Source organism: Lytechinus variegatus, chromosome 12 (assembly GCF_018143015.1).
Source record: "Lytechinus variegatus isolate NC3 chromosome 12, Lvar_3.0, whole genome shotgun sequence".
Lineage (NCBI taxonomy): Eukaryota > Metazoa > Echinodermata > Echinoidea > Temnopleuroida > Toxopneustidae > Lytechinus > Lytechinus variegatus.
This window is the reverse complement of record NC_054751.1, coordinates 34,302,013-34,320,893: the sequence shown is the minus strand read 5'-3', so window position 1 is coordinate 34,320,893 and position 18,881 is coordinate 34,302,013. Positions and strand designations below refer to the sequence as shown.

At 35.0% G+C, this 18,881-nt stretch overlaps 1 protein-coding gene across 5 annotated transcripts in view; it reads right to left on the bottom strand.

Annotated features, from left to right (window-relative positions):
• LOC121424892 (serine/threonine-protein kinase 32B-like) overlaps positions 1–18,881 on the bottom strand; it is a 101,979-nt gene that overhangs the window by 59,055 nt on the left and 24,043 nt on the right. For all 5 annotated transcript variants that reach the window (XM_041620753.1, XM_041620752.1, XM_041620751.1 and 2 more), the window contains one exon: positions 12,457–12,512. In XM_041620753.1, the coding sequence (XP_041476687.1) occupies positions 12,457–12,512 (56 nt within the window). The remainder of the gene's footprint in view (positions 1–12,456; positions 12,513–18,881) is intronic.

Here is an 18,881-nt window from a genome sequence, read left to right as displayed (position 1 = left end):
ACCTGATTAAAGAACATGTTTCTACTGAATAATAATAATTTTCCCCATTTTTTGATAATTTTGTTTTATTTATTTTTCTTAAATTTTCTTTTGTTTTTCTCAAATTTTTTTTATGACCTGTTCTTTGTTTTTTTCTTTCTTCATTTTTTCTTTTGTTTTATGCAAAGTAAAATAACAGCAAGCACGATTTATATACAAGATGTACAAAGAATAGTGGTACGTGTTAGTGATTGCAGAATATTTCAGTTTGTTTTATTCATTTTTAATTAATGTTTTTCTTTATATTTTTCGGGCCACCAAACTTTATTAGTGGGCCACCAAAAAAAATTATTTGAAGGTTTTGGTGGCCCGAACGGGCCACCACCAAAAAAAGTTAATGTGGAGCCTTGCATGCATGTAATTCAAAAGTTGGGTCCCAAATCAATCACATGTCTAGAAATTGATTGCAAATTTGTAGTTTATTGTTAGTCTACTTCCTGCCTGGATAAATGTGAACTGATTTGCTACAGCTATCAAATTCTAAAATTACAACAGAATATTTGTAATTGATTAATAATAATAATAGGCATTTATATAGTGCCATCTATCTAGAAATATTCTATTACCAATATTTTCTTGCAACATCCAATTTAGAAGAAAAAAGACAGCAGCTAGAGCAGGGTTAAAAATCCTTGTTAGACAAAGTGAAATGAATACATATCGTTTTGAACTAAATGGGGTGGTAATGTCATTTCTCATTACCTTATGAATCTCATACTTATCCAAATGTTCTGCATGAAATTTGGCCAGACTGCCAAAAAAAAACCATGACAAACTGCATCATGGTACTGCATTGATAGACTTCAGTGTAAATACAGGTTTTGATCTTTTTACCGGAAATGACACTTGGATCTTTCTGGCATTACATGAGTAGATTTGTTTTTATACTTGCATGCGCTGAATTGTCTCTTTGTTATGTATGTTCCATTACACATGCAATCTGTGGACATGTCCACATGTATAATGATCAGAAAAAAATAACCCATTGGAATTCAACTTATCTAAGAGAATAAAGGTATGTTCAAGTTAATTGATTTACGGGGGGTGTCTCTCTGTTTCTTTAATTCATATAATTTGAATTCACTACTATAAAAAATGAGACACTACTCAGCCTTTGAAAACTATTACTATTAGAAGTATTTGAAAATCAGAAATGCACAAATGTTGCAAGGTTTGTGAATGAATAACAGAATAAAAAATGTAAACTAAATGTTGACCTCTACTGTCCTAAACAGACAATATGGCAGGCAGTGGGTGGGCTTAAAAGAGGCAAAAAACAGCATCACAACTGAACATCTTTTGCATGACCTGGGCCCCGTCTTACAAAGAGTTAAGATTGATTGGATTAATCGTAACTCTATGGAAATCCATCAGTGTCATAATTTTTTATACAGGAAATTTGCAAATGTCCTTTGTAGACAAAGGAAAACACACCAAATTGTCAAGAAATCAATGACTTTATGGATATACATTCACATCTAGAACAATTTTTGAACAAACATGCATTTCATATGTTGACTTTGCTGGCTTTCCATAGTTCAATGTTGCAATCGATCAGATCAATCGCAGGCTAGCTCTTTGTAAGACAGGCCCCTGGTATCCACGCTACATGGGGAAGTTACAAATAGCTGCATAGGTTTGACTTTTGAGCCCTGGTTATGTCTCTCAGATGGTGACGCTTAATATCAGTCCTAGATGTAAATTATCTCATCTGATTAACACACGTCTTCAAAACTCAATTACTCACACCCACACACTCAATCACCATTCAACGCTTTCCCCAATAAACAGGTATTGATTTGTGAGTGTTTCTAGCTCAAGAAACTCAATTGAATGCATCTTGAATCAAAAGAAAGAGCAGACATGCCCTGGAGTGATACAGACCAACCAATTTGGTGTTTGTCAAGGATTTGACCTTGGGGTAATCCATTCCTGCATCCTCTCCGATGGGAGCGATCATGCAACAGACATCCATATACATACAGGATGCTTCGGGTACATAGTTTCATGAATAAAACACCCGGTCCTCTTAAGATGATGCCCTTGGGTGTATACCAGCATGATCAGGATGAGCCAGACCGATGAATTCCTAAATGTTATCCTGGCTTGCATGCAGGAACATGTCCACGTACTTGTGATGCGGTCATGAATATCCAATGTGGAGGCTGAGGTTTGTAACCGGATTCAGAAAATCCAGGTACTTAATCAACCAACATGAAATTTGACGATTTCACAGTACACGAACGATCACCTACCATGGTTGGATTTTATGTTTCTTATACCGATCGATCTATCCATCCAAACACCAATCTATCTATCCATCCATCCATAATGGTCTCAAGAAATGACTAAATAGAAACCATAGACAATGCACTTTATGTTTATTGAAGAGCTATAACTGGATGAATACATCTGCAGACTGCACAAAATTAGCTCTTACAAAAATGTTCAATTTTACGATTTCAATATTACAGAAAAGTAAAGAAGTACTATACTACGCTATTTTCTGTGCAAAAGGATTTTTTGAAATTGGCATTTTCCATTATAATGCTTTTGATATAAGCATGGAGCTCAAGCCCTCATTCCTCTTTAAAACTATTTTCAAGCCTCATCCTAAATATTTTCACTTAACTACTCAGACTGTATCCCCTCTGATCCCTACCACTTGTGAGAATCCTTGCAATCTTTAGAAACCCGCTGGATTGAGAGACTATCAGCCAAAATTTGGCAACAACAGACTGTGAGAAGATGCATTCTTGCTGGCAGCTTAATTTGCATTGAGATGTAATATTAAACCATCAAGAAAGCTCTCCTTCAGTAGAGAGAGGAGAGCCCAGTGAGAAATCATTTCCTCCTCACCGTTTTCATCACCAAGCGCACCATCTAACACAGACAATTCCAATGATTATAAGACCAAGAGAACACTTCTTGTTCAAATCAGAAGACGCTACATTATCCATAGATTCAGATGATCATAATTCAATCCAGTAGCAAGATTAGAATATCACTTTATAGAGCCTATTTTATGTTTTGGTAAATAAAGTCTCCTAAAAAATGCATGCCTTCATTCCAATTAAGCATTAGATTTATGACGTGAAGGATACATAAAAATTTATTTTTAACAGGCAACTTTAAGGCACGAATGGTGACTCTTTAAAAATCCTCCTTGAATTTAATTTCTCACCACAAAATAAATAGAAATCCTTAAAAACATCTTAACTATATATGTATCATAAAACTCATCACCATTATACCATGTAAGTTTGTCAAATAGAAAGGAATCTCTTTCTCAATGTAATATCAAATTGGTCCATTACCATGTCACCGTAAATTACTTTCCACTCTACAGATTTAATATTTTTAACATCTCAAGTAAACCTCCAAAGTACGCAAGCACATGCTTGCAAATTTGCATACAAGCAAATTTATATTTATTTTACTAAAATAAATTCAATGGAGAAATTCTATTCAATTCAATTGATAAACAAATTCGATTTAATTCATATTATTTTAATTTATTATGAGACCCACATCCAACAGTGTTGGTCCAATTCACACCCAAGGTGAAATAGTAATTAGAATACTCATTAGAGTTTCTATGTAACATGCTATATACAATGCAGTCAGCCAACAATATACACCAGGCATCAGGGCATTATTATCTACCATCCGCCAGGGCGTTATCTGTTACAAATCAATCCTGACAGCAACTTGACCTATGTCCACCTCTAAGGTCGAATGACCGCTGCGATAAATATTTGTCTTGAATACCGTCTTGTTAGTCTGATGGTTGGCCGGCGGGACGACATTTATAGGGGTTGATTGGATTATGATACAGTTGATTTGAAGACGATGGTAAGCATTGGTAGAAGATGAAGACAAGCCTCATACATGCTACAAGGATGAGCAAGCAATGATAACGCAATCATCTCAATGTGACTACATGCTTTATAATACAATCTCAAGGCTGATATTATGCGTTTATGACCTGCCTATTAAACGATGATACTTAAAGGGGTTATGGATATAGAATTTGAACTTCTCAACTTTTTTTAACCTTAACCAAAGGTCGTATAACCTTTTTTCTCAGAAGGAACTATGCTCAGCATATCACCTTTCTCTTTTTTCCATTTCAGCAAAGCCAATAATGGGGAAAGTAGCAAAGCATTGAGCTTGTTTGGACGTACCTTAGTGTTGTAGAATTATCAAAAGTATATTTCATGGATATCAAAGATCATAATCATTATCACGATCATCTTTATCATCAACATTTACGTCATCATCATCCTCATCATCATTTTTGCATTTGTGATTTATCATCATCTTTTAATACTATAATCAAACAAATACACAAAATCATGATCAGTATCTTTTTGATCTTTTCTTTTCCTCCACCTCATCTTCATTAAGCATAATAATCAAATTGGTTATTTTTCCTTCAACTTTCAAATTCAACAAAATGACAAAGGAATATGATCATCTGACAGATCTCTGTGCGCTATTAATAATTTTTCCCTTCTCGACCTCATTCTACATGTACCTCTATCCCTGTTTCTCCCACGTTCCCTTCCTCCCCTCTTTCTTCCTCTCTCTTTCTACCCTTCTCTCTTTCTCGTACAAAAAACAGAAAGCTGATGTGACTATAACTGATACATCAATTGATCAGCTGTCATGATGAAAACCCATCAGAAGAAAAGAGGAAAGGACGCAAAGCATTTTTTTTTAAAAGGGCGCAGACTGCGCGGTGAGTATGTAGGAGACTTCAACACCTACCTCCGTAATCCACTTGAGCTAGCATACCATGAGATAACAGATCAATAAATTATGAATCAATCCCTCCAACACAGCTTAGCCTTCAAACACAATGCAGATGCTACGTGGTATATTACCAGGGTTGAACCGATTGCGAGATGATTCAGACAAACCATTGACAATTTTACTTCAATATCACAGCATTACCAAATTTCAAAGTCAGGAAAATTAAAGGAAATCGAATCATTATTTCAAATATTTTCTAGGTTAATAGATAACTAAATTTAAATATATGATTTTCTTTATTTTTTTATGTTTCAAAGTATGATAGGTCAAATTTTTATTTAAAAATACAACCAATGTCAAAACCCATCTATTTAACTTTAGAACTTTTGTCACCTCAAACAATTAAATTGTAAATTTCATCCTTCAAAAGATTTCTTTCATGACAATAGTGACATTTCTGTTTGATCCCACAATGCAGGGTTTTTAAATTTCATTTTGAACAAGTTCACAATTAAAATTTGTAGCACATGATGTATACCGCTTAATCCTTGCTGTGTAATATATTGTGTGAAATGGCATCAAAACCCTCAGGGAGGCATGCTATCAATAATGCTCAATATAAACTAACAGGAGACAACAGACCAGGGCCCCGTCTTACAAAGAGTTGCGATTGGTCCAATCAATCACAACTATGGAAAGCCAGCAAAGTCAACATATAAAATGTATGTTTGTTTAAAAAAAATCTAGATATGACTGTATATCCATAAATTCATTGATTTCTTGACTATTTGTTGTGTTCTCCTTTGTTTACAAAGGACATTTCGAAAATTTCCTGAAGAAAAAATTATGACACTAATGGACTTCCATAGATTTACGATTGATTGGATTAATAATAACTCTTTGTAAGATGGGGCCCAGAACTTGTATTATGTGTTTCCATCAGAGAATTATGGAATTTCATTGATTTCGAATCTTTTGAGTGTTCCCGGTATAACTGTTATTCATTTCCTCAAGGTTGCCATACTATCAAGCTTGGACCTACATATATATCAGGGGTGTGAGTGGTCACATATAAAAAGATCTGAAAAAAGCTGAAGAGTGTTGAAAAAGTCTGAAATAGAAAGAGCCCCCATACTTTTTGTACAGGGGAAAGCCAAAATAACCCGAACAAAAAATCTGAAATCAGCTAAAAATCTAAACTCTCACATCCCTGATATATGTAACTTTTTTAATTTGAAAAATAAGAGTGAAAACAGGTATAAACATGGCAAAAATACAGCAAAACTTCATCTCCAATGAATTCCCAGGGTACATGTATACAAAGGATATACAGAGCATATCTTCTTGTTATTGCTGTTTTCATACTCAATGATAAAACCTTATATGTCAAGATATCAATATTGTGTAGCTGAAAGGATGAAAAAATATTGATGCTTTTCTTTTCGTGGGACACGAGTTTGCTTACATGCTGGTAATCCGGCTTTTGCATGTACGACGGTAGATTTTCATTGTTCTATTCAGTTACCATAGAGACCATACATTCTAAAAGGTCATTCTGAGATGGAAAGAAAACAGTATTTTCCTGGTAGCGCATTTCAACAAAGTAAAAAAAAAGTGAACAAAAGCTGGAAAAGGGCTACAAGACAATATGATAAAATTCTTGCACAATAATTTCATCTTACGAAACAAAAAAATACCTCTCCTTGGAAAATAACTTCCATCTTTCCATATTTCAGATTCTTTCTTGTACGAGTGAATGCAGCAGTTGGCAGTAAGCAAAAAGCATCTTCTAATTCTATCATTCAATATTTCAGATTCTCTCTCAGATGAGTGAATGCAACACAGACACCATTCTCATTACACTTTCTAACAGTGGTTTGATGGAAACCGGTTCAAAACACCAGTTTTGAAGATCGCTTTGCTAGGTTTTCTGAACCGGTTTGGAAGATCGCTTTCAAGACCGCTTCGACTGCTCTCATTACACATTAAACTAGTCACAGACAGCAATTGAAATGTGAGTAAGCAAAAACAAGACAAAAAATATATATCATAGCTTTTATGTTGCATCTACTTAAGGCCAAAATTTCAATATACAGGCCTAGTGATCAATGAACATATGTGATCAAAGAATTATTGATTGAAAACATTACTTTACAACTATTATTTGACGTATTAAAGTGACCCTTAGAAGATTACTTTTAGATTGAAATGATAAGACATTTCACCACAAACTTAAAAATCCAAACAAAATACTTTCTTTAAGAGCTAGCAGAAAATTTATATATTTACATATACATTCATATTTATGATATCCAAAAAGAAGGTTTTAACTGTTGGAGGTCAAGTAAACCAGTGACTCCAAAAAAGCGACCAAAACAAAGAGAAGTTTACATTATAATACATCTTACAAATAACTGCTTCAAGGCCTACTATTCCCTTTGGAAAAAACTTCTGCCAAGAAATGCATAATTTACCCAGTATCGGCTAGGGGTCATGAAACATGAGAGCCATTAGCTTTCAGAAGAGATGATCAAGGTGTGTTATATTTAGGTTGGAGAAGACAGGGAATATCAAATCAGTATTATATTCAGTAACATTCTTGGGGGAGCTGCCGGAAATGACTTTTTGAAGAAAGATCCTTTATCACCTTCCCATTTTGTCACAAAAATATCCGTAAACAAACAACCACTGAGTAATAAAAAGTAATAACAAGAAAATTGCTAAATGTTTGGTCGTTGCATTTAGAATCCGAGCTGCCAGTCTCAAAATTCTCAATTATGAAAAAAAATTAATGTTTGTACCTTTTTATCCTATTTCCATGCCTAAAATCATATTTTTCTTTAAAATTTTCAAAAACATAACAAAAATCATCATCTCTACAAGTTTTTAAAAAATCCTACTTCTCTACTTCTAGGTGAACATAGTATAGTGCCTTTTCCCCTTAAAAATCCTAATAATTGGCAGCTATATTAGATGTATCATTTATAGGTGAAAATGTAATATTTAAAGCTCTAAACCCTTTAAGATGAATAATAATAAGCAAAAAGATCCTTGGAAGTGGGCAATGGTTGAGGGTTCTCAGCAATACATACCCTGTCTTAAAGAAATCTGAGTACCCTTCCCCCCCCTTGGTTTCCTCTCAGATGAGCTGTAAGGTATGTCTGGAATGAAAAGGTACACTGTCAGCTACATGTAAATCTTCAATGTTTATAATAAAGATGAGTCACCTACACAATAACTCATTTTTGCCATTGTCCATGATACTGATGCGTCTTCATTTGGTAATCAGAGTAATACACAATCCCCAATTTCAATGATCAGAATTTAACAAGCATTTTTAACTTTATATTCACAGTAACAGTCGCTGTGTCTAGATAACATCAGACAATGAACCTTTTAATTTAGCAATTAAATACCGAATTCCCATCAACTACAATAGGAATGTATTTTGTGTAACAGGATAAGAATACAATGAAAATAGGTAATATCTTTCACACAATGATCTTCATAATTTTGGCCTTTTTCACTTAAAAGCACATTCCCAGGCACTAACACAACATAAAGCCAACATATTCAATGATCAAAACAGAGGTTTTAAATTACTGCAACATGGGACATTCCATAGAACATCCCAGTAATATAAATTTCTCTAGCCCCAAATTGAAATTAGATTTTATCAGGATCCATTATTTCTCTGCTTAATAGGTGGTAAATTTTACCAAATACATGCATATATGCCACTGGGTGGTTGGACGACATATATCTAGGTAAGATATGAACTCCCCTATCAATAATGACGCACACCCTGTATCCCTGGCTTCATGGCACAAATGTCCTTTGGCAAGATTTCAATCTAGACTTTGCCAGCTTCCACACAGGTGTTAAATGGATATATCTGGTAGGTCTATTAGTACCTGCACTGTACAGTGATTGCCTTCCACAGTGACTGGTCAGAACACTTGGATAGGCTTTTTTCCTCCAGAAGTGCCATATGAATGGTTATATTGGTCAAACAACTTATAATTGATGATATGGCAACAATTCATCTCATCAAACTAATTGCGCAAAAGGATAACTTAAGTTTGGCTTACAGTATAATTAATTTGAAGCAATTACATCAGGCTCTGGCAGGGTTGCTTTGGCAACTTTATCACATTTCTTATTGAATGGAGTAACAGAAATATGACCATGTTATGCCTCTATCATATTATTTCTCCCTGCAAATCATTTAAACCACGCTCAATCCAACATACACATTGAATAGTAAATCATCAATTCACCACAGTCCCAAATGGCCATACTTCATACAGATACATGTAAATCCAAAAAGTTGACATTTCTTCACCATGTTTGACATTCAAGCCTGGAACCTTAACATTAAGGCAGCATAGAATTCTACCTTGAATTATGCATGGACAAGTAAATGTAGTTTCCTCTATTCATGGAACTTTTCGGTGCTATTTTAATATCAAAGGGCAGGAGAATAACAATGCCTACATCGGACCGGCAGAGAATTCTTCTTAGTAATCTGCGGTTTCTGTGGGTGAGCATCGAGGACAGAGTAACTTGATAGCTGAAGGACAGGAAAACACATCCTGTTTCTTACTTGTATTGCACAAACGCAATCATCTTCATTCTAATTCACTTTCACGCAAATATATTGTCATTCAATAGCTACCATTCACATGCTGAAGATGCTCGGCTGGAAAGAATGATTGACTGATATTGGGTTTGTGCTATAATCCAATGATAAGGGTAATATCTCTACTTGGACACATTGCCCCATTGTACTAGTGATATAAAAGCCAGGTAGAGTGGGGGTACCAGTGAAAAGAAATTATAATCATCGAAATCATCATCACCATCATTATCATCATCATCATCACCATAGTCACCAATTCAATAACCATCATCATTATCATCATCGTCATCACCCCACCATCATAATCTTCATTAACCCCAGCACCCTCGTCATCTTCACCATCCCTATCAACATCACCATCATCATCATCATCTTCATCACCATCATCATATTGTATAATGTTCAAATTGTGATTGACAGCATCATCATCATCATCATCTTCATCACCATCATATTGTATAATGTTCAAATTGTGATTGACAGCAGGGCTCCCTTGTAAAGCAGGCCTCTGGCTTGAATGGGACTACCCTGCTTTTTTATAAAGAAAACATGAATAAATAAATAAATAAATAAATCTTCATCACCATCATCATCATCATCATCATCTTCATCATCATCATCTTCATCATCATCATCATCATCTTCATCACCATCATCTTCATCACCATCATCATCATCATCATCATCATCATCATCACCATCATCATCTTCATCACCATCATCATCATCATCATCTTCATCACCATCATCATCTTCATCACCATCATCATCATCATCATCATCATCTTCATCATCATCATCATCATCATCATCATCTTCATCATCATCATCATCATCTTCATCACCATCATCATCATCATCATAATCATCATCACAATCATCATTACCATCATCATCATCATTCATACAACATTTTAGGCTTTTACATAATTATGGCAAGTAAAGACAGAAAAGTTAGCAAACACATCTACAGTAACCTTCATAAGGGTCAATCAAATATAATGATATGTATAATGATTTCTGTCTAAACAGTGGTTTTTAATTAAAACAAGAGTGTCGCGAGCACATAATACGCCCGTCTGTAACGCAGAATATGGAGTTATCGGTCAAGCAAGATAAGTGGAAGGTGGCAACTTCACGTTTGACCATCTCACCTCAAAATCAATAGAATTGCTAGGATCTATGCTAGTATCATAAACACCAAATTATATGAGCCTAGGTTATGTTCAACTAAAGTTAACATGTTAACAAGGACTTCAGAAGGGTAAGATGAAAACATGTCACTGTGACCTTGACCTTTGACCTTTTGACCTCAAAATCAATAGGCTTCCTGGGATCCACGCTACTATCATACACACCAAATTATATGAGCCTAGGTTAAGTTAAACTGAAGTAATTGCATGTACAAGGAAAAGTTAAAGGACAGACTGACGGACAGACAGACGGACACCGAGCGTGATACCATAATACGTCCCCTATAGACGGGCGTATAAAAATAAACAATGCAAATAATACTAGTTGTGAGTCCATCACTCTATTATCACTACCCATTTCTGTATAAAGTATAATGTTAGTTTTTAAAGAAAAAGGCAAATATTGATTAGGCTGAATATAAGCATTAAACATGTTCAACAAGTTTAAAAGCCACTGTTCAATTAGCAGTTATAGACACAGAAGCATGAAGTATGCATCCTGTCGAATGCATACTTGTGACGCTGCACAGCAGGTTAAATTATATACAGAGCGTATCTGGAATGATACGAAGGTGCGAACATTCCATCAAAGTAAAATGCTTTACAACCCCTCTGGATATTAATCTTTCTACCCAGAAGATAATTCAATTAATGCCGGAGGAAAGCTTCAGCTGGCCGACTCCCCAAAATGTCACCTACATGAAGGAGTGTTAAATACATCCAGACAGGATAAAGCTATTGCTGAAACGTTGTAGTCCCACATGCTTTTATCCGTGTGCCATCATGATGGCTCGCTGTATATCAGTTTCAGGTTTTTTCTGACTAAATTACATGCCTGTATTGCAAGGCACGCTTCAGTGTTGTACCCGATTGTAACCTCTATATGCCCTTAACAATCATTAACTGGCACATGTTGGTCAACTGTTAATGTAGAGGTACTGAGACAATGATGCTATAAGACTGTATTACTTGGTGTCACTCTAACTTTACGCATGTACAGTAGTGAACAGTACTACCAAAGAGAGCAAAGTTATGACTTGTTTTTACCCCTCTTCAGACAATTGGTGCAGAATCTCTTCCATTTTAGAACTTGTTGAGCGTACTATTTATTTTCAAAAGCTGAAGATAGGGGAATCATAATAATAATAATAACTGGATTCATATAGCATTTTATGCAGAGGATACACAGCGCTGTTGATGGCATAGGACAAGTAAAGGTTTATGGTTTTGTTTTGAGATGTTTTTTGAAGAGGTCAAGAGAAGAGAGGTTTCGAAGAGATGGAGGGAGTTTGTTCTAAAGACGGGGGGGGGGGGGGGCTGGGGGGCAAGAGATTTAAAAGAGTTGAAACCTGCCTGTTTTCTGGATTTTGGAATGACACAGGAAGGAGCAGCTGCAGAATGAAGAGAGTATGTAGATAGGCATCACTTTTTAAGTAAAAGACATTCAATTATCTACATATAATACTGAAGACTATCAGCAGAATTTAAGAAGAAAGATAGGCATCGCAAAGTGGAAAGACATTTTGCTGCTGACATTATTCAACGATTTCTAAGGCTAAATATGATACCCGATAAATACCCCTCATGGGAATTTCTGAATACTTCTGAGTTAGTTTATTATGTTTTAAAATGATTTTATTAAACTGATGTCATATTTTCATAGTTAGTGCACCACCTCGTTAATCATTGTTGATTTCCTTATTAGGAAATGACACTGAATTTTCTTTTCTATATCTATATAAGATTCAAAAGTACAGTATAAGTATAGATAAAAGTTGAAATGCATCTAGAGTGAAAAACATGAAAAGATATTATCAAACTTACCTTTCCAAAGCTGCCTTTTCCTATGGCCCTCAAGATTTGAAAGTGATCAAAGTTCACTGCAGAAAAAAAAATAATTGAAAAAGTATGATTGAATACTAACGAAAATAAATTTCCATACAACAACTGTCTTGTGGTACCCAACGCTATGCATAAATCGATCTAAAATCACTTTGAAAATGAGTTGTTCCTTTCATGAAAACATTTGTAAAATCTCACACGTTTTCAATTTTTTCTACATTGAAACAATCACATATATATCGAAAAAGAAATCATATCATAAAACAGGGAAAAATGTGTTTATAATGAAGATAAAAAAACACTGTTTACTGCATTATGATGTGTGCGTCATGTCAGTAGGAATAAATTATGTATTTTATTTTACTACAGATTTGGGGAAAAATAGGGGGCATCGATGATGTAACAATAGGCCTTCATTACGCCAGTATATTGTGACCCACACAAGCTTCATTAGTTCAGACCCATATTTCTTTCACTGCGACCCATTAAAATTTTGTAACAGCCTGCGTGTGGGTTTGACTTTATTAATTGCAAAACATGTACATGTGGGTCTCATCGTAATTGGTGTCGTCATAGAGACCCAATTGTGAGTATACCCATTGCTAGGTTACATAGTATCACAGCTGTAATCATTGTTTCTCGCCCACTTGTGAAAATAACTGGAAATATGGCGATCTACTGTGCCAAGCAACAGAATTGTATCCTATCCTCATCGATGAATATCTCAGAGCTGCCAACCCAAAAAAGAACATTTCAGTATTTTTAAAGTTGAAAATCAGTATTTCTGTGAGGAAATTAGTATTTTCAAAGAATACCATAGGACCACATGTAAAGCTGAAACTTAAGAAATCAGTATTTTACCCGAAACTATTAGTATTCTTCTCATTTTTCAGTACTAAATACTGAAAATCAGTACTACTTGGCAGCTCTGATATCTGGTAGAGAATGTTATACCAAATAAAAATTGAGAAGGACCATTTCACGAAATGCTACTCTTTTTCAACTTCCTCTACACCTACTCCACCCCTTTGATATGAATGACATTATTCCACTGATATTTTACATGGGTGAACGTTAAATATATTTGCTGGTGTAGTATGAAGAAGGTGTAGTGTCATAATGAGTTAATTATTTAGGGGGGAAGAGAACAGAGTAGTGAGTAAAATTTAGAGAAAATTAAACATTTTGAACAAAAAAACAACATATGAACTCAAATGACCTTTGACCTAATGACATGAACTCCAACGGCACCATAACATGCAGGTCCCTGGAGTGCATCCACATCCCAACTTTGGTTTAAAAGCAACTTTACAGTTGCATAGTTATCTGTCATAATGTTTGTGGCAGACAGATGAGGGACGGCAGACATAATTTGGATCCCTAAGTCTCACCTTCACCTAAGGTGGATGCAGAGACTCCAACTCTCACGCTTTTGGCGGGAGATCTCCCCCTAAAAGCCCATTTTCCCAAAATCTCCCATTCTCCCACTTGAGATTTAATATCTCCAGCCAAGCCTCTGTTTCTCCCGCTTAAGGTGTATTTTCTTCCCCTTAAAATGATCTTTCTCCCCCCAAACACCTTTTTAAAAACTGCAATTGAATTTATAAGATGAATAATAAAGATTGGTGTCAATCCATGCATTTCATACTACTGTATGTGCAATACCGATGTTAACTATCAAGAGGCCTTATGCCAACTTTTCCCTATAGCTCTACAGCATTTGCCATACTGCCTAATTTAGGCTAATCAGAACCCGGTACTATATCTATAAAATGAAAAGATACCTGAGAATAAATTAACTTTCTACAATCACAAATTGGAAGTATGTATGATGCATTAATGCTTCATATGAAAATTACAAATGACCAAAAGATACTAAATATCATGCAGCTGTATATGAGAATACATACTGTTAGGTATTAAAAAAAAATAATGAGTTCAGCTTCCTAAATGGCCATCAATGAACCCCTTTTCAATTAGTCACACCCTAGATGCTCATTTAGCTAACAGCTTGTTACAAATCACCCCTATATAACATATAATGATTAACTCTAATGAATGGGTCTCTGTATGCACACACCTCCAATACTCGAATATCACCTAGCTATATGATGTTGCCCATTGACGAGCTCATAATATTCAAGGAAATTCATCTTGCCATTGCTTACATGTAGCTCATATTAACCTGAGTGGAGAGAGGCAATTGTAGATGTCTTGCTTAATGATTTTAGTGTCTTAGTGAGATGTGAACTCAGCACTGCAAGAAACTCACGTTCAATTCCAAATCAAGCTTACATGTAAGTCTTCTAATGAAACTTACATTTGTAGTTGATTTTCAACTTTATTGCAAAATGCAATTACGCTTGATTTGGGACTTACTATGTGGTTGAAAATAAGAATAGAAAAGTCTCTTACTGTTTATTGAGAGTAACAAACATCAAAGAGAAAATTTTCTGCCAACATTTTGGTATTAACCGTATTATTTCAGTGTATCCTCAAATTGTTCCCATATGTCAAGTTTAAATCAAGATCCATAGTTCAATATTTCCCAAGACACCCAATGAGAGCACCAGAAGTAATATATATTCGTCTCACATGCTGCCATGCATATTATCAAGAAGCTTGTATTTAGGACACTGAACTTGCATGCTGACTTGCAGTCTGTTTCCTTGTTGATTTCTTCAAATTCTTTGTACTCTCTAAGAATCTCCTGCCAAGACTCTCTACGACTCCAGGGCATGTACTCCATTTTAATTAATCTGTCAAGGTTACGACATCCCATGTGATTTACTCCAGGGGTGAAGGTTATCCTAACATAGCCCACAAGCCATGTTCATATCGGAGACTGACGTCATGTTTCATTTAATGAGAACAGAAACAGAACCGTGCCCTCTTTTAATCAAAATCACGATTTCTTTTTAATACTAAACCCCAAATTCATGAAATGAACTCCTGAAAATATTTTTTTTTGGGGGGGTTCATTATATATCCACGTTCCTCCTAACATACACAAAACCAAAATCATATTTAACCAAGTCATTTTCCAGTTTACGATATCAAGTCCCAAAGTTACATTTCATACAGAGAAAGAATGATTAGTTTGAATCTATAATAGCATTTACGTAATCTTGCATCAAGGATTTTTTTTATTCAGTCTTAGTTTGATCAAGTTGATAATTGTCTATGACAAAATATAACAAGTTTGATCAACTTGATAATTGTCTGTGACAAAATATTAAAACAATGTTTCTTTTCCTGCATTTATTGTGGGTTTATATTCAATGATAATTTCATTCACATAGATTTTACTCCCCTTTTGGCAGCATCTTGGCTGGGAAAGAGAACCTGCTGTATCAAATTCATTTTTCTTTGACAGTTTAAGACATGAAGTCCCAAAGTCACATTACATGAACATGTATATTAGCTTCTTTTATATATTTTACTTCCCTTTTTGCTCTTTAGCAATACCTTAGCTAGAAGAGACCTACTATAGTCTTGAAGTGGAAACATTCACTGCAATGGGTGCAAGAATCCATTATAGTGGGAGGAATGAATACAACTGTGTCATTATCCTGAGGACACGAACAAGACCCTTGGTGATACACAGGGAAAGAACAAGGAAAAGAAAGTAGTGGAAGCTTTGCCCTTCATACTAGCAAGTAAGGTGTCTTTCAGAGGAAAATTAGAAAGCTTTTGTTGGTGGTTGATCAGTATGCAACGCCACTCTGGGATACAATTACAGGAATTGATCCTGGGAGAGATTACTAGCGCATTACAACTCGTACTTAATTTTTCAATCAATATACCTGCAGAAATGGGATGCGCCTGATGAATAATAAATACAGTCATTTTACAAGGCGGTGTGATTACAACAATGATACTCTGATGGTCGTTGTGTGTTTGATTGGGGAGGGAATCGAGGTGAACCAATTGTGGAATGTTAAAGGTTTGTTGGGTACTTCTAAATGCTATAAAAAAGTGTTGACTTGCGCTAAGTAAATAAATGATCGCATTTTGATCTGAAAAAAAAATCTTTAGTAGAATTTATTAGAATCAGTAGAATTTGGCATTTACTCCCAGTTCCCACAGGATGAGGGGATGGGGCCCAGTCCCATTCAATGAATTTTGAATTTTGTACATTAGTCTATGGAACAGGGTTCTTCCCCCCCTCCCTCCCAGGGACCACAAACCTAATGAAATCACCACACATGGTCATGATGAACAAATAGCACTGTAAAGCTTCTCTGCATGATTTCACCAAAAATAGTAAACATACGTATAATGAAAAATTGTCCAGATTAACCAATTTTTTTTAAAGATTTAATTATAACTAAAAGATAGATAAACATACAAATATGTAAAACATCCTATTGGTCAGTCTTCAAACCGTTTTTTTTTTTCATTTATAAAAACACATTTAAATAAAGTATTTACTTTTTCTGTCAGCCCCCTCCTACAATGAAAATCAAACATATTATTCATCCCAGGTTTTATTGTGTTCATGTTTATATTCCTTTTCATGATTCATATTTTCCCCATGGTTCTATTCATCCACCATCTCAATCAGAAAAATATCCATCAACCTTCACCACCAAGACCATATTGAACTCGGGTTTTATTCGTGTCCCACTATTCACATGTTTTCTACATTTTTCTTCATCGTCACCATCTTTTTTTCTGAAGTAATTGCAGCTGCCTTGGTGATGCCTGAAAGGAAAGCAATCTTTCCACTCAAAAGAACAGCAAATTAAGGGCAGAATATACTGAATGTGACCAAAACATATGAGTGAAAGAAAAATGCTCTTCATGATTGCCTCTCCAATTTGAGCCTTCAACCATTATGAGGTTCCAGAATGAGAAAATAATGGATAAAAATATGATTGCATGCACAATCAAAGTGTGATTTAAAGTAAATTATTTGATTTACAGTAGGTCCAACCTACAGAGAATTATAATAATAATAATAATATAGGTATATTTACCCAGGGTAGCCACTTCAGTTTCGAAAACTGTTCTACCAGCGGGCCCTGCTATTATTATGCAGATCAGATGCAGAATATAGATCGTCAGGTTAGGCATGCAGGGAATAATTTTGCTTTACAAATTTGAATAGCATTTTTGGTCATAAGAGAAAAGCTCTCAACTAAGTAATGTAAAAATATATGCTACATATATATACAAAGGACTTTGTGCATAGCAGTCTTTCAAAAATGTGGAAAAAATTGGGATGCGATACCAGGAAAATTATTACCTGGGCAAGTATTTGTGAATGCATTCTTCAGGAGAAGAATAGGAAATCATGTACCAGTGTCAGCTCAGAATTCAAATGACTAGGTGCACATTCTGACAACACATCTACATGTACTGCTAGACCTAAGCCTTACTAAAGATAACCCTCTACCATTGGCAGCAGAAGCCAAAAAATTTAGGCGGGTCCACCTTAAATTTAGGGATGGACACCGGTAAAAGATTTGACAAGCAAGCAACAACAAAAAATAAATAAAATGTTTTCAACAAAAAATTTAGGGGGGGGACATCCCCAAACCTCAAATTTAGGGGAACAGGACCCCCCCCCCCCCCCCGCCACATATACCCTCTACATGCAAGTGGTCAGGAATACCAGCCTACATGTACACATTTTTCAAAATGTGTCTACGGGTATTCAAATATTCATTGGTCAGATTTGTTTATTCCATACACATATATATATTTTCAAGTGAACAGGAAAATTCTTTTTAAATGCTGTCCACATTATTCAGTTATTTAAATTCAACAAGTCAGAAAGAATAGGCTGGTATTCCTGAATACCTACATCTACATTGTAGACGAACTTTGACTGAACAGCCCTGTGAAGGTCCCAATAGTTACTTTCTATGAAAACATCAACTTTAAGAAGGATTTCATATCTAACTTAGATGTATTGTACATGTATAAACGATTCCAATGAATTAACAAAACTGAGAAAGTTGTGAGACTGACACTGTCTAGATTACATTTATTACATGGCAAAAAATACTTTTAATTCTCTTAAAATATCATAGATAAATCAAGAAAATCAAAAGAGAAATATTGTAGCACACATGGCAATTAATGATGTGAGGATATTTCTTTCTCTTTTATTAAGGAACCTCCATCAAGTGGAAATGAAAACCCAAATTGTCCTTGAAAAAGTAATAGCTCTTCCACAAACATCAATCTAAAAGTGAAACTTGCGTTTTAATCTCACCATTGAGTTACAAAGAAAGCCGGAAACCCCGTGGGTAATATCGGACATCATTAACAACATTGATATATTCCCTGCCATTGAAAAGGATATCACATTCAACCAAATTGAGAACATTTCAGTCAATAATCAAATTGATGACTTAATTTTCCTCTTCATAAAAAACATTTTCTTCATTTTCAAG